This window comes from Platalea leucorodia (assembly GCF_965183815.1).
Source record: "Platalea leucorodia genome assembly, chromosome: 4".
Classification (NCBI taxonomy): Eukaryota; Metazoa; Chordata; class Aves; order Pelecaniformes; family Threskiornithidae; genus Platalea; species Platalea leucorodia.
Genome location: NC_138826.1, coordinates 9,981,556 through 10,005,793, shown reverse-complemented (window position 1 = coordinate 10,005,793; position 24,238 = coordinate 9,981,556). Strand labels below are relative to the sequence as shown.

The 24,238-nt window shown below is 39.3% G+C and overlaps 1 protein-coding gene across 1 annotated transcript in view; it reads right to left on the bottom strand.

Moving 5' to 3' along the window:
• The window catches only part of ABLIM1 (actin binding LIM protein 1), a 109,877-nt gene that overhangs the window by 14,041 nt on the left and 71,598 nt on the right, over nucleotides 1–24,238 (bottom strand). The window contains exons 8-14 of the mRNA XM_082309773.1: nucleotides 23,278–23,355; nucleotides 20,279–20,434; nucleotides 15,382–15,417; nucleotides 13,959–14,088; nucleotides 11,558–11,677; nucleotides 3,715–3,819; nucleotides 1,334–1,381 (exon numbers count right to left, since the gene is read on the bottom strand). Of these exons, the coding sequence (XP_082165899.1) occupies nucleotides 1,334–1,381; nucleotides 3,715–3,819; nucleotides 11,558–11,677; nucleotides 13,959–14,088; nucleotides 15,382–15,417; nucleotides 20,279–20,434; nucleotides 23,278–23,355 (673 nt within the window). The remainder of the gene's footprint in view (nucleotides 1–1,333; nucleotides 1,382–3,714; nucleotides 3,820–11,557; nucleotides 11,678–13,958; nucleotides 14,089–15,381; nucleotides 15,418–20,278; nucleotides 20,435–23,277; nucleotides 23,356–24,238) is intronic.

Sequence of the window (24,238 nt, the reverse complement as noted above, 5' to 3'; positions counted from 1 at the left end):
TTCAGGGTAGTTTAGGAACATCAGTATTAGATATCATTGGGAACTCTGAGTATTTTATGACTGGGAAACTCTAAGCATAATTGCAGGTACGGAGAAAGCTGGTCAGTTTACAAAAGCATGACTTCAAACAGTACTTACGTAGAATTGGTGATGTCAGTGGTTAAACATTCACATGTTAATGGGAGGTGAGGAGATACATTAAAACCATAAAAATAAACAAAAATAATGTTAAGATTTTTTCCAAAATGAGCATATGGTTTGAAACTTAAAAAAGAAAGAGGAAAAAACCCTGATGTAAAACCACAGCAGTGTTACTTGCAATGTTTACTCCTGACTACAGAATGGACTTCCCGAGCTTCCCTAATCATCTCGGCTCAACGGCTCTCAGCCAAGTGTTCTTCTAAACTCCGCAGAGTGCTGCTAGTTTGCTACTTAACCCTAAATACATTTCATTGGAAAAAGGTTCTGCAAAGGGATGCAAACTCAAAGTCTTTAAAAAGTGGAGTCACTCATCTTTCACCACATGACAAAAATCATCACCTAGTGAAAGATTTCTCTTCACAGCGGAAGGGAAGAGTGAACACACTCCGTTACAACCGGGACCTTGCTCTGCAGTACTAAAGACTGGCAGTACAGTCGGCTTCTGCCATCACCGTTGTTTCAGACTCGCTATAACAATGCCTACACCAAAAAGATTAGCGCACTAGCACCGCTCTCCAGCTCAGAATCCCAACAACTGGAAAAACAAGTATGGCAACAAGAAAAACAACCTGAGCTATAGCACAGGGCTTGAGAATCAAATTAGCCCTGTCAGTGATAAGTCACCTATATTATCTTCAATAATTAAAGCTTCTTATTTAAAGACACAGGTACATTTGGAATTCCAGTCTGACAATAACATCTCCACCTTTGCTGTTGAAAGAAATCATTGTACTTTGTCTGTTTAAAGTGAGGATATTCCATGAAGTCCCTGTCAGAGAACAGTCTGTTGTTAAGCCATTTTAACATGATCAGTACCTGTATTCTGAAAATACAGACTTAAAGAAGTGAAATACAGGAAGGCATCATAATGCTAAAGAGACAGCAAAATCCCAGTTAATGGCAATTTTGCCGTTAATATCAGCGTGGCCAAAATTTAAACCATATGATCCAAATGAAACAACATGCTTTAAAACATAACCACTCAGCAGGACATGCAACAACAGCTGTTTCAAGCTTGGACTACGAATTTTTAATGCTTACAAAGTAAACACTGAATGCTTTTCACTAGCCTGCATGCCTTTTAATTTAGTTGACACTCCAGTTTTGAAATAAAAAGGGAAAGATCATTTACCATGTTGTTTGTAGATTGGCGGTTTTCTGTAAATGTTGACACCTTGATCTGTGAAATTGAGAAACAAACAAATGGGAATATGAAAACGACTTCAGTTGTAGATAAAGATAACTCCAACACTAAAATAATAGACAGACCAAATCAAGGATGTAGCACAAGAAAAAGCCAGAAAGCTATTTCTAGTATTATACAAAATCAGATTATTTAAAGAAAAGAAAACAGAAGAACAAGTGAAAAGTCGAAGACATGTGGTATGAAGTCCTTTGGAGCTGATTCTGTAACATGTGGATGCATCCAAGTCATGAACCATTCATTTCAAACATTCAGAAGATTATCAGTGGGATAAAAGTTACAGAAGAAATGTGAACAAGCAAGACATTTCAATGGTGAAGATACAAGCCATTTGGGCAAAACTACCCCAAATAACTTTTGTGGAAAATTGCGCTTCAGTCGTAACAGCTCAATTTTCTTTCCAACTGACTGGCCAGATTGAGCAGAGGAGAATGCAGTGAGCCCACAATTCACTTCAAAATCCAGAGAACAAAATAGCTGCCTAATACACTGTTTTGAACAGTCAACAACAGCTACTCTTCAGTGAGTCAAAGGGATGCTTTATGCAGTGTTAACTGATATACTACTAATTCTCAAACCACAAGGAGAGATTTTATTTCTTTTTTGTATTTTTTTTATGTAAGGCCCACCACATTGCACATTACCAATGTAAATCAGAATAAAAACACTTTCCAGAACTCTAATGCAGTAAATCTACAGCATGTCTAAAAGATATTGTATTTTTACAAATAATAATCTAAGACAGGAATCAGTTTGTTCTAAACTACCTTCCCACCCAAGCCAATACTTCATGTATTCAGCACAGCTACAAGTACAGAAGTTAATCCAAAATCAGTGCTACAGTGCAAAAATCTGTCAAAATCTTATTAGGAGACCAAAATGAGCTACTGGGAACTAGAAAATTCATGTCAGAAACCCATTTTGCTACTTCATACTGCCTGAAAAAAGTTTTCAGTTACCTTAGAATGAAAGATGAAAAGCATTTTAGAAATACATGCTGTGTTATCACACATCCAATTAAAGTGCTACAGGAGGCAACTTAGCCTTTGGCATTAAGGAAAGCTAACCCTAACAATCCATTGGAACAGAAGCAAATCTTACTCTGCAGAACCCTACATCCTTTACTAAACAGGCAAACTCATTGCACACAAAGACATTGAGGTATTTCATTCTTCTTAGTGATCTGTTATGGCTACTTGACCAGCAAATAGGTATAAAAATTACAAGGGCAGTCATGCAATGCTTTTGCGCACATCTATACCAGAAAGCTATAAGGATAGGAACGCAGCTCCTTCTGTGGCTGCACTGTGCCAGCTGAAGAGGACAGCTCTCCCAGCACGCCAGAAATTATTACTCGGAGCTATTCACGTAAGTGCGCTTTAGTTTACGCAAGTCAAAGTGAGCCAGGTTAGCTTAAGCAGTTAAAACAGCCTACCTTAGCCAAGCCAGGTCACACTGACTGAAAAAGAAGTTCCCACAAACAGTTTATCTGCCAGATCTGAGGAAAGGAGAAACACTAAACTCTGGCAGTGCGAAGGGATACTAGGCTGAAGGGGACCTGAAGAATAACTGGATATAATAAGGCTTTCAGCTAGCACTGATGCAGTCAGAAGATGCACGTCAACAACGCTAGGGACACATCACCTTCATCTCATCAAAATCCAAGACAGATGAGCTTCTCCGAGGCTGGAAGAACTATGCAGCTCACTTTATAACAGAGACTGCCCTTTATAGAGAGGACACCCTGAGGCATACATATCCCTGTGGATCTGCAGGTCTCTCTGAGGACACCAGAACATTGCACAAAACAAGTGAAGAAACATCCTCATCTGCTTTTAAAAAAATGGAACACTAACCTAGAACTGCTTGGTTCAAGACTGAAACAAGTCACAGCAATCTGAAGGAACAACATATGTAATGGCTCACTGGTCAACTCTTTCCTGCATGCCACTGTCATCAAAACCAACTCCTCCAAAGTTAGTAGAGTTATGCCGGTGCTCAGCTGGTGCAACTGCAAGAAAAATCAATCCTTACATAGCTCATATCCAGCTGACGGCCACCAACAGACCCTGAAAACCAAGGCATTCTAACAGCGAAGCACCTGACCAACAGAATAGGCAAAAATGACAGTGAAACTCCCCCTCTATTTCTTAACACACTACCCCTCTCAGCAAGCGCAGGAGCAGTTCCAAACTGGTGGGTGTACCTCATGGTAAACAGCGTGAAACGATGGAGACAAGACAAAAGTTACAAAGGCTACATTCTACACTGTGACAGGACACCGAGACACATACAGTGCCAGCTCCTACCTGGAACATGGAAATGTTTAGGGGCCTGAGCGTAAGTTGGAGTGAGAGGGCGGCTGTCGGGACGGTAGGGGACAGGGGAGTTCCGACCGCTGGACGGCTCATTGCCTCCAATGAAAGAATGGAGAAAACAAAATGAGAAGAGGGAGAGCAATAAAAAAAAGCAAGCCCAATCAAACCCAAACAAAATCGGTGGAATCAAATCCTCCAGGGAGAAAAGAAGTTGAACCAAAAATATAAATACAAACAATAACAAGAACTGGTAGCCCTGGTGACTTTTTTGTTTCCTGATATTCCTGCAGAGACAAAAATTCATGTTCAGGCTGGAGTTGAGGTTTGAGCAGCTCAGACTCATTCTGATGGCATGCAGGCAGGAGCTGTGTGCTCACAGCTGGTGATTAGATGGGCAGCATGGAAAAGAAGAACGGAAGGTTACTTGGCAATGATTTAGTACGGAGATTGATATTTGGAATTAAAAGTCACAGGCACAGAGCATAGTAGTTGATATGCAAACCCAAAATGAAATCAACTCCCAAGCAGATAGAAGCAGATGCTGGCAGTTACTACAGTTCCCTAGACCAAAAGCATACAGAAGCTAGAGATGGAAAATAGCTGTTAGGTCACTTGGCCCATATCAAAAGGCATAACTGTTCTATACACACTCTTTCATGGGTTTAGCTCTCTAGTAGGAGATTTTTGATATAGCAAAATAATTTGTAGAGCAATGCAGCCCATCCGGTGGTTGCACCCTTATCACTGGTTCCACCCCAAATCTCTGTCAATGCCAAATTTGGCTCTGGTGACAATACTTCACCCCTGCTGATTTTGCAAATCTGAACCTGATGTCTAAAAACCTGAACTCCATTTTGCACACACGGTTTGTTCCATTTGTAGAATTACTCTTACCAGGACTATTTCTTTGCCTCCTAACAATCCACCACAGCAATCCAACGGCCCTAAAAGTTCCCGTGTTTGTCAGGGCAAGAGGGCTGTTGCAGAACCATGCATCAAGACTTAACAGCCAGATATCCAAACACATGACTCTGTGTGTACCATAAAAGAATGTTGCTGCCTTTTACTTTGTGCCATTCTTCACGCTAGCGCCAACTCACACAAGCAAAAACCGTCCACATAGGTGCTTATTTTACATGGGTGTGAGTGACCATAATGGTGAAAAGTAGGGGAGCATCAAACCCCTTCCACGTTTCAGGTATGCACAAGGGCTTAAAAAAACCTTGAAAAGCTGATTAACAATGCAAGAAAAAAAAAAAGGGGGGGGACGACAAATACAGGAGGGCTATAAAACACAACACAAAAGAAACTGCAGGCCTCCTTTCAGCTACAGGTTTCCTATGTTCCGTTAGAGGACGCAAAACCTAAGACTCAGCACACTTCTTATTTATATATTTGGCAGGGGCGGGGGTGGGAAAGGAAGTTTTCTTTACACAAAAGTTCCTCTTTTACTTGAGCGGTCATCTGCCAATCTAAAAGGCACCACAAGGGAGGAAAAAAAAAAAAATGCTCTTTACAAACCGCACTGAGAAATGTGCCACAGAGGCCTCTGTCAGTATACAAGTTAATCCATCTGCACATACATGTTTTAAAAATTACATGCACAGTTCAGGGGGCTTGGCTGTACAAAATTTGTCCAGAAGAATGCATGTGCAAAATTCTACATTTACCACTTGGATATTTCAGCCCTGAATGACTTAATGTACATGATATCTCCCAAACATGATGTTCTTTCAACCACATGCGTTGATGGTGGTTTTCTATTTTGGGTGCAGCAATGCCGAGCTTCTGGCCACGTAACAGTAAGTGCTAGGTTTACTAACTCTGAAAAGCAGTATGAACGACTATTTAAAATAATATTGTCATATCTCAATCTATAGTCCTTTACTTGGCCATTCCAATATTGTGTTGTACTTCTCCAGCCTTTGAAATACCGTGATGGTAAAACACCTAACTTGGTTAAGCTGATTTTACTTATGTTATTTCTTTCTATTGAGAAATTATGAGTTACTTTTCAGCAAAATCATTGTTTTATAGGGAAAAAACCCATCAGTATTGAGATGGCCTCAAGTTATAATTAATTCTAAAATTTATAACCTTTAGAGACATATCATTCTGCCTTTCTGCTTCCATTGGCAATTAGTATATTCAATGAAAGAGAAGAATCAAAAGGGATTTATTGACCTGTGGACAGGTCATAACAGAGAAGGCACAAGGACATTTTACCTGTTGGGAATTGGTAGTCAAAATGCGGGCATGTTCAATTTACAATGCCTCTATCACCAACACTACAAGTATGGGGAAGAAAATCTTCTTATACCCACCTCTTATCTCAACTAGACACAACTAAGTATGCTTACAACCATAAACGTATGCTGGCTAATCTTGTATCTGGTACACAGATAATTTGTTTATAGAGAACTGGTAATGTTGTATAACGCATACAGTACAAGGCAGACAATTAGCGTGGAATCATCCTGCACAAGTTGCTTTACAGATGTCTCTGTTGGCTTGTATTTCCTGGGGTTCCTGTGCAGTCTCTCTCTTCCTAATGACTCCTACTAGTACTGACAAATGACTCTCCTTCACACTTTCTAGGATGGCAGTCTCATTACCTCCAACCACTGCGGGAGGGAATGGTACATCTACTTAGATTCTCATTATATCATCCCTGAGGAGCCCACTCTAATAACGAGGCTTAAGTGCTTCAGCTGCCACTGTAAAATCACCCACAATTTATGAAAGCAGTGCCAACATCTGTGGAACGTGCATACGCGCAGAGGAAAGCAGAGCTGCTAGCCTGCCTGTACCTGCCTCCCAGGGCCTCACGGCCAGCCTGCTTGCAGCTTTACATAAAAAAAGGGGCTGCGCAGGCTCTGAATTTGGGTTCCTTGCTGTGCCTGTACAGGAAAGTCTCTCTACCTCAGATATGCCATAACTAGCATTAACTCCACAAAGCAACAAGAGCACTCCAGTTCGCCAACACTGTAGGAAAAACTAGTTCCCACACCCCCGGCATGAAGTTGAGCATGCATGTGTGTAGGTGGGTGGGGGATGTTAAGAGATAATGGAGTAAGTTTAATATAAAAATCAATCACTTAAGCACAGCAGCCTCAGAAGTGAAATTGAGAGGCTTTTTTCTTTCATTCTGTTTGCTCCATCAGGTAGTTCCCGTTTCCTACAGCTCAATTTGTTAAGCAGGTTCCTCTAGCAGTCAGGAATATAGCTGCTTGCCTATACACAGCACAGTGTAATGCAGGTTCCTGCTGCCTTCTGAAGTGTTCACCACTGGGCTCACTCTGTGATTCACAAGCTAAGTTCACAGAATCAGGCCAAAACCCCCATATGCAACCAACACTGAGCCTTCTGTCAACTTGCAATTTAGTTGCTCTACTTCTGAATAGACATAGGAAAAAGAGCTCAACAGCACCTGAAACCCGAAGTCCTATTCAGGATTTGTCAAACTATCATTCATCTTGTCCAGATGTGTAGCCCTTATTTCCCACACAAAACTGAAAGTCATGAAACAGCCAAACCACGGCTGTTTTCCAGAGCAGAGCTTTCAGCTGCATCCACAAAACCCTGGAAATAGTTATCACACAGAGAGCATTTGATTTCAGAGACCTGCCTTGGGGAAAGAAAGCAGGAACCTGTAGAGTTCCAAGGCCCAAATTCACTATGAATGTGGGTAGATTCCTTATGGGAAGGTCTGTGAGCAGAGGAATACACATTACTTTGGATCTCTTTTTAGGCGGAAATCTTACGGGGGCTTTGCAATATTCTTGAATGCCTCTGAAAAATTCTAGGCATGCGAGATGAAATCCTGGCTCTCAATGAGAGTTTTGTCTCTGATTTCAGTAGGGTCAGGGTTTCTTTCATTCATCGACTTGTTTTGATTCTTTCATAGCAAAGACAGTACTTTATTGAGACAAGACCAAATTCAATGGAGTGTCCAAATGAGACTAAATGAAATCTAAGCTGATGCATATTACACCCTCTTCTAGCTCGTTCAACATATATGTGACATCAACCAACTCTCACTAAGACTTCCTGAGGCATATTTAGCCCCTTCACTCCTCAAAGTTCTTCACATTTGGCCTTGTCTACAAGGCTTGAGCATTATGTTGTATGAAAACACACTGAAAACTGGTCTAAACATCTACTTTTCTGGCTTGATGATACAAAATAACACAGGTGTAATGTGTTGTATGCCACTTGCATTATCATTATGCTGTTTGGAAATTATGCCCCTTTACCAAAGAAGTTTTGGCATGATCCATATTCTCTGACTACTAAAGGAGAAAAACCCCAAAACTATAGCTTTATGAAATCTTTATTATAACCTTACACTAAGTTCACCTTCTTGCTAAAAGTACAAGTGGCTTTGAGAAAGGCTGACCAAGTAAAAAGGAGATCACATGATGCCTCTTCTTTGAATCACTGCAAATGTATCTATCACATCTAATTAACCCCCACGGTGCTATAGTTCTCATTTCAGATATATTCACAAGGGTCTAATTCCCTAGTAAACACAGAAATGCTCCTCTCAAGGTGGAATAACGCAGTTCTTTAAAATTTGAAAACAGATACCTAGAATACCCAAGGCAAACCCCTATGGATAAGAATATCAAGGAGTTGCATTAGATGCAGCCAGTGCCAGAATAATCTCCCTTTTCTGCCGCACAGACGTAAAAAGGGGGTACTTGGACACATGTGGTATGCAAGGAGGACAAATGAAGAACCATGTGGGAAACCCAGATCAACCTCATCAGTTGATAACAAAATATCTATTTATGAACATGAAGTAGTGAAGACGACACACAATATAGTGCAACTGAACTTCACTCAACACTACTCGAATGTTAAAGAAAACTCCCCACAATCCCCCTGAATTATATACTGGGCAAAGCTATATTATCTCTTCCTATGAAAACACTTACACCTACATGCTGTAATAGTAGAGAGCTTTATTTAACAAAAATACTACCAGTCCCTATCATCCTATCTTTCTTTAAGTGCATGTACACTGTTAGTACACATATGCATATATACACTATGTGTATTTTCAGAATGTATCTGATTAAGAACTATATTCCATCATATTCCTTTTACAGGACAAGCCAAAGCTTGCTCTGACTTAGGGAACAGTATGAACATTTGTTCATCTAATGTTGTGACCACTTCGTTGCTCACTTAACATGCTGGAAAAATTACAAAGGTCTTCAGGCCTTTTGACCTTTTGTACCTTTCAATATTTTGTAGTAATGGGAAGACAAAAAACTTTTCCTAAGCTGTTTCTATAGCTACTTATCTTCACCTTAAACAAGCCAGAGAAATAACGATGATTTTTATCTAATTTAAGTGTAACATAGGATGTTATTGTATCTTTGCCTGCTATATGGGAGAACTTTCCATTAGCGCACAGGTACATAGACACTGAACAAATCACTACCAAATCCTTCCATTTGATAGTGTTAATACATTAACAGCCATAACTTTTTCACTATGAGATCTGGAATTATTTGATGGTCCTCCTCTGAAGCCTCCACAATGGTTCTTATGTCACCCATCCTGCCGGGACTGTGGACCTACCAATTCAATTCCCTGTAGATCGTATTCAAGTACCTAACGTCTCTACTTAGCTCTTTTAGCTGCAGCATCTCTTTCTGCTGTCCTATCCATCCACCCTAACATCCACTGGAACAGTCAAATCCTCTTCAGAGTCACTGCTCTTCCCAGCATGTACAGATGGACAACATCACTTAGAAGCACGGCTTACCTTTGGCTACCACTGTTCATTGAGAAAACTGTTGCTCATGTTCTTTATTGACTACTACTCTCCCAGTCTGCATGTCATCAGGGAACTCTGCAATACTATTTCATGTTTTCTTCCAGATCATTGCCAAAAATATCCCATATTACTTTATCTGTATACATTTTATAAATGTCTGAGTTTGGCTCAATGCTCTGAGGGAACTCAGCTTGCAGTGTTGAACTGAAACACAAAAGTGTATTTTTGGTTTTTTTGAGTAGTCACCTTCCTCCATGGGGAGAAAAAAACAAAAAGAAATGAAAACCATGCGGATATTCCCAGCACATTACCTAGGCATGAAACTTAGGTCACCTTAAGAAGGCACTTCTTTCTCTCAACCAGCTATTGAAAGACTACTCTTTCAATTCAGCCATGTGAATTACAAGACGTGGGTACCTGCTACTTGCCCCTTCTCAAATGTACCACATCCTTGGATGGTGTACCCTGTCACAGAGATATGAACTTGAGCTTTCAGGAACTTTGCTGAGTTACGACACACAAATCCTGTCCAGGCCGAAGACCTTTATGTAAAATTTTCAGAAAACTGGACTCCTACAATGTCTTATATGACATACCTGATAGAACCATACCCACCCCTTTGTCTACAGTGCTTGTAATCCCACTTGGCCTTTTGTACCGATAACTGAGATACATACCTAATTTACACGCCAGGTAATTCTTTGAAATCTGAAAACAATAGGCATGGATTTCCAATAGTTCTTCTGATTTATCTGTTGAAGAAGCTATTTTCTCAACAGAAAAAGAATGAAAATGCCACTTGAAAGAGTGTAAGCATTAATTTGGATTTACAGCAAAGAAATGTTGAAATTGCAAGGATTATGAATTAACTGCATGCTGAAATGAGCAGTGTATCTATTTTTAAGGGTCCCAATCTTTTAAGTTTCAAGTGAGATTTTTTTTTTATAGTGACATAATAGGAAACTTGAAAGTGCATATTAACAAAAATCATCTAAGAAAAGGCAAGAGTAAAATTAGTAATGGTGATCTGAATGCTTGAAGAGCTATAACGTTGAGATCTATTAGCATTTCTTGAAAGTTCATGGCAACAACTTCCTTACAACTGTTTTTGATTGTCTCCAGTTTATGATTATTTACATTAATCAGCGGTGCCAGAACAGAATCTCTGTTTAACTTACTCAACTGCCTCTTTTTGAGCTCTTGTAGGTGATATAAGCTATGACCTTCTCCCCCAACAGAAGAGACAGCACAACCAGAGAGTGCTCCAATAGAAATAAAGGTAAAACCACATTCACAGAAAGCAAGAAACAAAAGTAGAAGCTTATTGAGCTGAATGAGCTCCTTGAAGGGACACAATGAAAGAACAATCCTCCCCCAAATCAAACCACAGAAAATAACAGATTGAAAAAAAGAGAAATGACCAGATCCTCAGGTAGTGTAAATCCCTGCAACTCTGCTGCCTTCAGCAGTCTGCTGATTCTCACTAGTTGAGGAGAGGCCTAGAGATATTAATTTTACTTCGTTGGGCACTAATTATTGCCGATGTGATTAACAATGATTAACTTCCTTGTTGCCATTGATCTTTATATAATCTTTCTTTTTCTCTTCTCCATATTTTTGATCACCTTGCTCTCATCCAGGCAATATTTGTAGTCAATTTTTAAATGAGTGTTTTAAGAATGTGGAAATAATAATCAAATTTGATATGCTAACTGCTGTAATGATTGTTATGTACTGCTTTAGAAAGAAGGTAAATTAGGCACATATAGGTTCTAAATAGTAAATGATAATGCTTTCCTATATATTTCTAATAGGTCATTGCTTGATGACTCTTCAACTAGGGCCCTTAGAAATGACATATTTCCTCCGAAAAAAGGACATTATGTCTATTCTAACGTCGTTTTAAGTGTAACGGCACATTTCGAGGCATGCTCAGCTACACAGCCAATGACAGCCTTACGGCGATACACCTTATTAGCTTTGACAGAATGCTAATAAATCTCCAGCCTGGAGGGTGCTCCCTGGGGAGGCCTGGCTCCTTACCTTTGACATGGGGGATGAAGTGGTGTCGGAAGGGGGAGTTGGGGCGGGAGTCATGGTGAGTGGAGCTGAGACTGCTAGTGCGCAGGTATGACAACCGCTGCACACCAGTAGAGAGCAGCTCTGCGGCAGCAGGGAATCGGGGGGCAGAACAAAATGAAAACAAAGAAAAACAATAAGAGAAAGGCAGGGAAGGAGGCTTCAAAGGAAGAAAAAAAAAGGCATTGAACAATTAGGATTCTGAAAAGAAGGAAGGAGGAAAAAAAAAGGTTAAAGACGTACCGAAGGGTTCATAAATGTTAGACAAAATTACAGGAACTATTAGAAGAGAGGCTCAGATTTGAACTGTATCACTAATTTAGCATAACATTTATTGGCTTAATGAGCTTCTGATCTATGCCTTATTACCAAAAAGTAGCCTGCTACCAGCATGCAAACATCACAAACATTGACGCTCAATTAGTTAAGAAAGCAGCTGTTCTGAAAAGTGCCTGACCAAAAAATGTCAGTCAAGAGGCATTCAAGCTGTTTTCTATTGTTTTAAGACATTCCAAAAATGCTGCCAACATCGGCTAGGGCACCGCGGGAGGAAAAGGCTGCAAACTTTTTCAAAACTTGTAGCACTCAAATTTTTGAAGAACCTTATGCTGACAACGTCAACACAGTGGTTCACTTCTCTCTCAAGGGCTAGCGGGGAGCCAAGAGAAGTTATCTCGGGCCACTGGGTTTATTCAGAGAGAAATTATTCTTGCAAATAATATGATGATAAGAAGTGCCATTAGGAGAAAAATGGTAAATACACATGTGCTGTTATTCAACATGAATAATTACTGTAGGAAAATTATAAAGTAGCATTAACAATTACCCCAAAGCAGGGTAGCAACGATCAAAATGATAAATTCTACAGAATTACTTCTGTGTCATATGAGACACAGAAACAGGTGAGTCAAAGATGAGATCATCTGAACAGAGATAAGTTTGAACAAACAAAATCTTCTCAGAAAATCCCTCAGGCTGCAAAGATTTGAAGATTTTACATTTGGATCCAAACTCTGGCTTGAGCCCATCCGCCCATCGCTAGAGTTACATAAACAGAGACTGCTTCTGGGGAAGGTCCTTGACTGAACACAGACAGTAAAACTCAACCACAGTAAAGTCTGGAACAGGGCCTGGGTTTGTTCATATCCCTGATACGACTGACACAAATGGAAAAATCCCCTCAGAATTGCCAGAATCAAGAGATGAAGTTTGCAGCTTTTTCAGGCTTTTAAGTCTCTTTCAGTTTCAGTTGTAACGTCATCTTAAAACACAGTCATGTTGTCAGCACTAAGTATCATCAGACACAATTTGCTTCTGTCCCACCACTCTTGGGTCCTTTAAATAAGGCATTCACGGACAGACACAATTAGCTGCTTTCAGCCCACCCTCACTAGGAAATGGCTACAGCATTCAAGTTCCACAGTGGTGGCTCTATCATAAATCTTTAATTTTAAAAATGCAGCTCCTATTGTATATGGGCTTTTGGCATCCCCACTGTTCAGCTGAAATCACCAAGGAAGATGGAACTGCACGATTGTATCACTTAATTTAAAAACAGATCACAAAGATTTAATTAATTACCATAAACAATAAAATCAGCCTTGAAAAGTATTCAATGAATAGCATTTAGAGATAAATTTTTATGCAGTTTGGGTGTGGATGAACAGTTCATTTTCATATCTGGCTTTTATATACACAACCAGTAATTTTGAATGCACTGGGAACCTGAATGACCTGTACATTTTCTATACAGTACATAGAACTTGTACATCACTGCTAAACCAGTAAACGAAGTTTGTGTTTTTTACATGTTCCCAGGCAATTGCCTATGGCTTTAATTAAGAAATCTACCTTGTGAACCATGAGTCTATGTTTTAAAAAACGACTAGCAACTTGGAATATCTGGGGGTTTTGCTGCTGAATCTGAGATTCCATGGCTGCACCAAGCTTTAAATGAATTGTTTTTTAGGAGGGAGGAATCTTACATTACTGACTTCTGTATAGTCGAGCCATAACTTTTGTTTCCAATATGTGATACTTTTCCCAAATTCCAGAATGAAGTTTGTGATTCACTGCTGCAAATTTTTGCTCACTTTCAGAAACATACAAAGATTTAAAAAATAATCCATCAGAAACAAATCCAGAAGATCCATATTTATGATGTAAGAAACACTCATCAGCCTAGTGCAAAAGACTGCATCAATCAAGAATAAAAAAACAGGTAGAAAAGGAGATATTAAAATATGCAACAATTTTTCAATCCTAAATTTTCACTGCTAAGAGAAACAAGCGCTTCGCTGCGCCACTAAGTGACATAGCAAAGAAACAATAGTTTTACATGTAGTTCTAATGCAGTAGCCCTTACCAGGTCTGTGGAAATGCTGAGGGGAACGTGACATGGTGGGTGTGTAGCTATGACGACTGTACACTGGAGAATTAATGGAGCCCTGACTAGTAGACCTGTGAATCATGCGATCCCGAACATCCTGATAACCCTGCAGAATAGAAGCATTCACTAATAAATGTAAATGCACATTACACATTTTTAGCAGCACTTAACTTTCATGGATCTGAAGACATCAGCAGAAGCTACTGAAATAACAATATCCCTTAAGCCTTCAACCTACTTCATTATTACTGTTCTCTAATGATCCGTTCCAAAGACTCCAATCCATTTTTATAGTCTGGGTCAGAGTTCAATCTTGGAAGGTTCCAACTCCACCTGTAATTTCTACTGAATCCTATATAATCCTAGATTTGCCCACATTCCTGTGACTCCATAAGGGAAGCTGCATTCAGAGTATGTCTGTACATTCAGAGTATGCAGCGTACTGCACAAGATACATGCGCTAGCCTTCAGCTAGCTAACTTGGAGACCAGCAAGAGTTCAATAGCTGCAGCACAGAGCTCTCTGTGGCTTATTTTACCATGTGTCTCGACTAGCCACATCAAGAGGTATTTAGTATCAAAATTAGATTCCCTTTGCATCTGAAAACATGACACCTTCTCATATGTAATTCAATTTACTTGGTTTCCTGGGGAAAAAAGCCAATATAAAAAAAGAAACAAAAAAAACCTCAAAACAAACAAAAACCCGCCTCCCCCGAACCTCACAAAGCAAACAAAACGAGGACAAAAGGGATAGGACCAATGCTAATGCATGAAGATTTACAAGAAATTTTATAGTCACTTTTTTAACATGTAGGAATCACTACAACTTTTATGTTGCAAATAAGCAACACTTCCCAGCCCCAAAATGATAATGCTTCTGCAGTGGCATCTATTGTATCCTGACAAATGACTTCCCAAATGTTTCATGTTCTTGTGATGTTCAAATTAACTCCTAGGGAAAAGCAAAACCAAACCAAATCATAGTTATGTTTTCTTCAAGACAAAACTGTAAACGTTCTAGGAGCAAACATGGCTTATTATTTAGATGCTTAGAGCAGCATTTTAGCTCATGTAAATCATCCAGCTCCTGAGAGCCGAGTCCGCCTGTGCAACAAGAAGGATGAATGTACAAGAAGTGACCTCTGCTGGACAGAAGACTCTGCTTTATAGACAGCAAACGGGTAGGAGCAGTATCTTAATTTTTTGTACAATCTGCCAGTAAGAACCTCTTGTTTTCTTTTTAGAGTTAACTTTTGTTAAGCTTCAATATTCAGAAAACATGTCTATGTGGCAAACAAAGATGGATCAGATGGATAGCAAAATCAACACCTGCATTGCTGAAGTGAATAATTCTAAGCACAGTAAGATACTGCCCCCAAAGGTTCCACCAAACTTACTTCTGCAGAAGGGGTAGGTGATAAAGTCCTTGGAGACTGCAAAGACATAAAAACAAGGTCACTGAAACATCATTGCATGTGCTGGCCCAGAAAACGGCAATCTAAACATTGCTGCAGATACATGGATATATGGCAACATAAAATGGCAACGTAGAAATTACTAAGGCCATTGCATAACTGGAACTTGCTTTTTCCACATTGCTCAGGAACTGGTCCATAAATCATTGAAGCAATTAAAGTTTCTGGGAGAATCTTTATAAACGTGATTAGTTCAGTCAAATCATCAGCCATCTAATCGTTGTGGTAATTAAAACATAGCTGTAAAGATTAAAATCAGAAAGGGTTATTAATTTAATAAACATGCCTGTTACGAAGAAATCTTTAAAGTGGAAATCAAAAGTAAATAATCTTAACTCAGAGCTTTGCATGGCATCAGAAATACAGAGTAACTTCCAGAACGAAGCATGTTTTTCCTCCAGCACACATACTCTGGCAAAAACGTGCTTCTCCCCAAGGCCTTACATTTCATACCCATGCAAAGGACTACGTAGTTGTCATCAACATTTCTTTGATATGATCTCCTTTAAATCTCTGTGTTCTTCCATGGTTACGTAAGGAGAACAGACAGGAATTACAAGCATATACATTGAAAGAACTGCACAAAGGCCAGTGGGCAGAAGTATGCACAATATTATGAAAAGTTTGTGTTACAGAGATAGGGAAGCTGAGGCAAGAAATACCTTTAGAAATGAAGCATAAGATCATGCATACATTGATGGTACAAACAAGAATAAAAGCTATGTATAATTACCAGTTATGTGCCCTTTAATCACAAGACAATTTGAAGCTAGAAGATCAGGATTTAATTATTTTCTTTATGCACTAAACTTCATTATTATTTAATTGCCATAATAAACTGGGCAAGAGATTACGGTTTTAAATAAGACCACAATTATTATAGAATGATACAGCTATTAAGATAATGTCTCAGAAGCAAAACTGCTGATTCTGGTCTAACTATTACAATAATGTATAACAGCAGTGGTGTAAAACATATGCAGAGTTTCTGGTAACAAATATGCAGCTATACAGTTTGCATTGAGAGACCATTAACTCTCACGGAGCTGGTGACACTGTGAATGCAAAGTATCCAGACAACAGAGTGACATTTTTTATTTGGGTACAGAACATCTCCTTTTCAGCAAGTTTCCATAAAGCTTTTTAAAGACAGCTTTTGTTACTTTCCATCAAAGCCTTCAATGTCTTTTACATTCTTGCTTCCCTAATCCTTATAACTGCACAAGTTCTAAACAGCAAACCACCATTCATTCATGATCTAACAGCAGCAGCCATAAAAACTCTGCTCCACATGAAACGTTATCATACACAGTGCTTTGTAGCATCGTTCTCCACAAAAACAACCGAGAGCTAATCTAAAACTTTCAATATGAATGAAAAAAGCACGTTGTGCGTTCCCACATTTTTCTACTATTTCTACTAGTAATTTATGTGTTACTGTAAATGAGCAAATTTGCATAATCTGCTGTGGTTGCCTAGATGCTAAGGCAATGACTACTGTAAAAGGTAGCCACAGGAATCTAAGACTGGGAAGGCATCCTGGAAAGTAATGTGCTGAATCCACGGCCATCCTTTCTTGTATTTTTACTCCATCACTATCTGACATCATCTCCTCGCTTTTTGGGAAATGGAACCACACTCTGCAGCCAACTTACTGTTTTATCATGCACAGGTGAACTGCCATATCTCAAACTCTGAGTCTGCCAAGGAATGCTTGGTTCTTCAGGGTTTATGAGGTCTTTTAAAATCTGGTCTATCACAGAAGTCTACACTAATCAGTTTGAAATACGCTGTGCAGTCGACTGAGAAGAAACAGCTCTGTTCCAGAATAGTAAACCAGTGGAAATACAGAGTGATGACTTCAAATTAAAAAAAAAAAAAAAAAAAACAAAAAGGAAAGAAAAAGTCTGGGTAGAGAGCCTGTTCTGACCAAATTTACAGTAAAACTTCTGCTCACTGCAACAGGCTCAGTGCTCTATCACTTTGAGATCTAAGGGGCTGCTCTAATACCTGAAGTCGTACAGGCCATTTTGTGCTCTGGGAAATTTCCGCAAACTTTTACAGGTGTCATTTTATAACCCAAGTTTCAGCATTTTGCACCGACCTCATTTTAACGGTCTTTTTATTGAATTACCAGGTAGGATGCCTGCTCCATTTTGAAGCATCTACCACATTAGAAAAAATACTTTTCTCATTTTACGACAGCTTGTTTACTGAAAGCTGTTACAGATATTCAATACTTTCAACAGACAGAATACTAGAAACAAAGGACATGCAGGTAAAATGCTGCTTCTCTCAATATTTGTACAGCAAAAGTCAGAGCTCAGAAAAGAGGATTTCAGTCCTAACCAGGTTGCTGCTAGCAGGGCCGAAGTTATGGGACATGAAGAACCTGAGTAACTGACAGTTTCTGGAAACGTTATTGCTACATTAAGGGTCAGCCGCAATAGCAGCAAATTTATTTGCAGATCTCATTTCATATCTCTTCATCTCTTTTATATTAGAAGCTAAACCATGTCTTCATGACCTCCTTTTCTCTTCCCCACTACCTGCTGGTGGATCTGTAACTAAAATGCCCGGTCCCGCTAGATGGTGCTACGTGAAAACATTTTCCATCAGAGACTCCCAGAAAAACAAGATTGGGATTCAACTGAACAAGAGAGATTATGAGTGAGAAACTTTTCAAAGCATTTCCTTTCCATTGCAGTAAAGAAGAAAGTCCCATGCTGTGTTTTCTCACTTTCTATGGCTAAAGTATATGATTTTCTTGCAGCCCGCTCCCTGTAATTAAGGTTTGTCTCCACTACTGGATTAACTTTGGTGGCTCGTGCACATCTATCTCCCTTGTACATCCAGAAATCTTTCTTAGCTGAGTCTGGTCATTTTTTCTTTCTTTTTTTTTTTTTTTCTTTTAAAATCATGGTAAAGGGCATTTCTAGTGTGCAACCTTAAACTCAGGGTCCCCTTTTATTTAACACCACCACATACACACACTTTGCAAAGAGAATGCAGGTTAAATCACTCAAAGCCTGCAAATCCCTGCCACGACTAAACATGTCACCTCCTTTGCTTTTTAAAGATGATGGTGACTGACGTATGATGTACCGAGATTGAGGTGTCACTCGATTACGACAACACAAACACAAAGTAAGAAAGAGATCACTCCACCCAAATGGGCTTGTGTTCTCATTAGGGCAAGGGAAGGGAAAAGAAACAGGTACAAAGAGGTGAGGTAACTTGCCCAAGATGACAGAAGTCAGCAGTAGCATTGAGTGCAAAACCCAGATCCTCTGAAAAGAAGGTGAGAGCCCTTCTGTTTTCAGGATAAATTTCTGTAGTCACCAGAAATTAATTGGATTTAATGCTGGTGAAAATATGGGGTAAGAAAACCTCCAAGGCTTTACGCTTATCCACAGAACAAGCATAACAGCAGACAGCTTCCACCATACTGCTTTATCAGCTTCCAACATACTGCTTTGCCAGTGAGAAGCTTCCCCTTAAGGATTAATAAATAGTTCACCTTCTCTGGGTGAGATTAGTTCCTCCTCTGTGACTAACACGAGACCTGCGTTTGTAGAGGGTTTTGTGGAATGGGTCAGGCCTGTTGGAACTGGTCAGAGGTCACCAATGCACCTCACAGTGGTTTTGAACCAGATGTCAGCTAGACTCACTACCAACATAAATCTGAGGGGGGAAATTCTGTAATATTCTGACCTGTTAATCTCTTATCTTATTCCTGAGCTGAGCAGTCTCCTGAATTTCCAACTCGTTATAATTTAAAAGACTAACCCTATAAACCGTTAAAGAACAAAGTAGAAAACTGAGTCAGCTCTGATCTGTTGCTAAGAGAGCAGATTATCAGTCACTGATCTGGGCATCTTCAGACCACTGGTGCCTGAATGACTTACTGTACTTCCTTTTTCCTCAGCTCATCTTCATAATTCAGTTACAGTCAGTAAAGTCACTGAGATAGCAAGGAAGTAAATCCATTTCCATGCCCATTTAAATTTGCATTCTGCAAGTCTGACGTACAGCCAGATGGTATTACATGACAAAACCTGCTTCACCGGAACCATGTAAATAGCAATTGCAGCTATGGAAGTTCACCTGAGAAAACTGGGGGACCCTACAACCTGAAAGATATCTTTAAACACAAATTTAAGAGAATAAATTAGATGTTTTTTTCTATCATTGCAGGATACAAGAACCCTTACTAAATGTCAGCAGTTTAAAATGTGAGGCAGCTATTTCTGTAACACAACTAACCTGCTTTCCCAGGTGGAGGAGCACTTCATCCTGAGCTTGTTCTGATTTTATCCAGTATGTCTAGCAAAGTGCTCTGGAAATATATTTCCCTCCAATATGTGTGAGAGAAAGCATCCTGCTGCTCTTAATCCTTTTACTGCCACAGAACATCATGGTATTCCTCACATTCTGTTGTGAATATCAGTGCTGTACAGCACACCAGGTTGGCTTTTGCCTCATGTTCTGGAGTTTGCTGTACCCAAAGACTAGGATATCCATGCGAGTTATGAGAATGCGCATGCAGATAGGCTGCAAACCTTCCCCCTGCCATTCCTCTGCCAGTGGCTGGTGTTAATGTAGGTGCTTAATTGCGTGTTTAATTGAGCACTTTCGCACATGAGGCATCATCATGATTGTTCCCATTAAACCCAGATCAAACAGACAAAAGGCACTTTGAACAGCAGCAGCAACAATACCAAGGAGTGTCAATTAGAAACTGTTTCAAAAGAGGATAGAAGCCAAGCAGGCTTTGAATAAAGCTTATAGCAGAATGGGTTGCTTGTCGGTTCATTACCTCTCCAAGACTCTGTCTCTCCTGTCTGTCCTCGTAGGCAGAAGTGTAGAATGGCTCATAAGTAATTAGGTCTGGACGTTCAATGTCATAAATGGCCTTGACTTTGGGAATGGCTGCTAAATCCTTGTAATCAAGGATCTCATTGTCTACTTTTGCCTGAAGGTCAAAGACAGAAGATAAATTAACTTACACAAATGCACCGGTAATTTCTGGTTTACACAATTTATGTTTTTTATGTATTTGTCATCATGATGTCGCTACGGAATACCCTTTCTGGCACTTCACGTGCAAAGTCATTGCTTCTTGTTCTTCTCCAACAGGCCTCCTCTGCAAAAGCACACAGTGTTTTCTCAGTTTAGGAAAGAAAGAACATGGCATATATAGATCTAATACAAACGTTTCTTATCCCCAGGAGCGAGTGGGAAACTTCAGCTCTGCAAATGACTCATTTTGTAGCCTCAGGCAAGTATTTTCACCTTTCTGCTCTTGTTTTCCCATATGTAAAAATGTGTGATAACATCAACTTAGACTACAGAAATTATGGGAGGATTCCATGCAGAAGACCACAGACAGAAAGCCAACTTCTAACTGTGCACACGAGAGGAAATACAACAACTTATTACAAGGAAGTAAAAAGGCAAGCAGGACTATTTGTCAGGACCGGGTATCCAAACCCCCAATTGAAATTATTATATTGCAGTCCTTACTTAACCTATACCCAAGCTTCTGACTAAGGCATATGTTGCTTACTAACTGCATACTACATAGTACTAACAGGGACTATTTCTTCCACTAAAACTGCAAGGAGCTCCTGACTAGTTAAAAAATGGAAGTAGGAAATCAGTTCCAAAGACAGCTGCAGAAGGAGCTAGAAAGAGGCATTACATATTGTCTAGATAGCTAATATCTTTCCTTACTTAAAAGAAGACTTGTTAAAAAAAAATCATCATACATTCTTACCTACCTTACAGAAATACATTTGATGATTAAAACTGAAAGAGAATATTCAAATTGGTTTTTAACTCTTCTACAAGGTATTTTATTTATTCATAGTAGGCTGCACAAAGAAATGAGGCTGATCTGTTTCTATTCACATTCAGTTCCATTCTTCCTGAGTACTAGCGCATCGTATTTTCAGATTTAAGTGCATTTGCCTTCCAAAGCTCTCCTAAAAACCACTGGTCTTGGTCATTCTTAAGCAATGCCATAAATTAGAAACAAAACATTTTTGATAGAGAAGCAAGGTTTGAAATTCACTTTCTAAAAATAGCCTCAAATCTGTTCAGTTTTGACTCACAAGATATAGCAAAATACCTTAAGCCAATTTAATCCTTCAAATACATAGGTGTATTCCTGTATGTTATTTCTGTAATATTTTTACATCAGTCCGTTAATGACCTGCAGATATGTCTGGATATTCTTAATCCAATATAAATGACCACAGATATTTTTGTAGACACCAGTGTCTAGGCCACCACGTTGCCCTACAGAACGTGCTGCTGAGCAGCAGTTAAATTTCATAAGCTACAGCTTATGAAGTAGATACTACCAGCAAAATGGCAGTTCTCCAGGACATGCTCTGTGTTTTGATATCTGTAGTGTGAACATTTTTAATATATCAGCTAATTTTTCTTGTTGTTGTTGAAATGCACTGAACAACTAGTATTTAACTCAAACTCAGGACTTGAGATTTGTAATTTTGGTAATTTTTCTGCACTATTATACATGTAACTGATAAGTTTTTGTGTCTTACACATTTTCACCTATATAATCTTAAGGTTATCTATAATCCGTGATTCAGCATTATGCAGAGGTAACACAAAAGACAGTTTGCCCTGTAGTCTGCCTCTTCTTCCCAGCATACCTTCATCTTTGCTCTCCTCACAATAGACTCTCACTAACTTGCCTTCCTGTGATTTTCTTCCTTAGCTGTTATCTTCCACTTCTGCCTTGGATTTTGTGCAGGTTCTCTGAGAGCATGTTTTATATGAGGGAAAAGGTTATATGGACTTTCAAGGAGCAGGACTCTTAAATGCATACAAATTTTTGGAAGTGGAGGTTATATGCATGGAAATACAACAAGTTTGAGAAGGCTGAGCTGTTCTGTTATTCATCAAAGTACATTTGAGTTTATATTCTTTCTCCTTAGAACTGGATTAGTACAGCCACAAAAGATGACTATTTTTTGACCCTGTGGACTTCTCTGCCAAGAAAAAATAAAGGTACTGACACAACACTGAAATGACCGAAAAAGTGGTTTGAAAATTGGAGGAAAACATCATTCCTTTGAAAATTTTGGGCCAATCTTCTGCTAATGTATTTCCACTCTTAATTTCTAAGATCTTATGGGCTCAAAAGGTATCAATAGCGAGGCCAAGAAGTGAAAGAGATCCTCTAAAACAATGAAAAAGAAGGCTTGGTTACTGAAGGAATCTCATTAAACTCTACATCTCAGGTAACCACAAATAAACTAGTGTATCAATAGCTTTTCATTTTCAGCACTGTTAGTTTAGTAAAAGAAGGATGTTTAATATCATTTTTGTTCTTAAATAAAAAACACCTTTCCTTCCACATCCAAAACATCTGACTTCTGAAACGGAAGGTGTTCTAACAGCCAGGCTTCTTTTAGTGTAGCTGATGCTCCTCCCCACATCCTGCAACTGCAGACAGCAGATCTCTCAAGAACTGCATATGGAGGTGCACAGATCTCCTCACATAACCCCTAACAAAGTCAAATGACCTGTCTGCCTTCTGGCCCTCTTCACATCACCGAGTGACTTCAAGAGATTTACTGTATCTTTCCAAGGGAAATGTGACCTGGAAAAGGCCTACCCTGCTCTTGAAATTTTGTAGTTATAAAAAACACATGGGGAGAATTTTAACAATTTAACCACTAGAATAAAGTCGTTAGCATCAGTATAAAAGGGATTTATTTCAGCATGGAGTATTTCGTGTGCAAGCAAGGGATCAGCAGCTTATTCATTAGAAGGAATACTTACATAGATAGTGTGGCCTGGAGAGCCAGGTATACTGGAACCTGGTCTGGAATAAATACTTTCTGATGATGTTCTTGTAGGCTGAAAAACAAAAAGTAACTTTTCAGAAACCTGAATCCATTAACATTGGTAATTCTGGTTTTAAGTGAAGCAATCTGCATACATCTTGAAATTAACCGAATTGAGGAAAAAATGTCAACACAAATGCAAGCATTCTGGCAAACTTCACAACCTTGTGAGGCAAGTGGGCTTTTTTTTTTTTTTTTTTGTAGGGGAAGGAGTGCTGTGAGAGGGGAAAGACGTTTTCTAAATCACACAATGTAAAGGACTGACAACAATAATGAACAAAATCAGACAACACCTGCCAGAGAGACTGCAAGGAGCCATACAAACTACAATCCAGGATAGTCCTGCTGGTCATTTTATCAAAACGTTAGTTCACAAACAGCTAGAGGTATCAGCAGTTCAGCAGACAAAACTGTTGAGAGGAGCACAGCACACACGTTATCACTTTCCAGATGTTCCATCACTGGATTTCCATTATGAACCAAATTCAGAACCGAATTCAGTCCTTCTAAGCAGAAGGACCAGAAATCCTTGGCTTGGAGCTGTTCCCTACACCTGCAGGACAATCTATATCCAACATGAAATCTAAACTGTTGATTGAAATTTCATGATTCCCCACACTGCAAAAGTCCTGATGTTTAATGACAACGTCCTGTAAAGTGAAATGCACGAGAACAGTCACGCCCTTACAGACTGAGCACTGTTACACATCTAGTAGATTTTCCAACACTTCATCAGGACTAAAAAGACACTGATTCCCTGGAAGAATTTTTGTGAGAGGAGACAAAATAACTTATCACTGAGATGTGGGGATCCTGAAAACTTGATGGATTTGAAAAACTTCTATTTGATCAAAAGTCACCCAGGCTATTGTGGCAATTACTCCTAAACTTGGCAT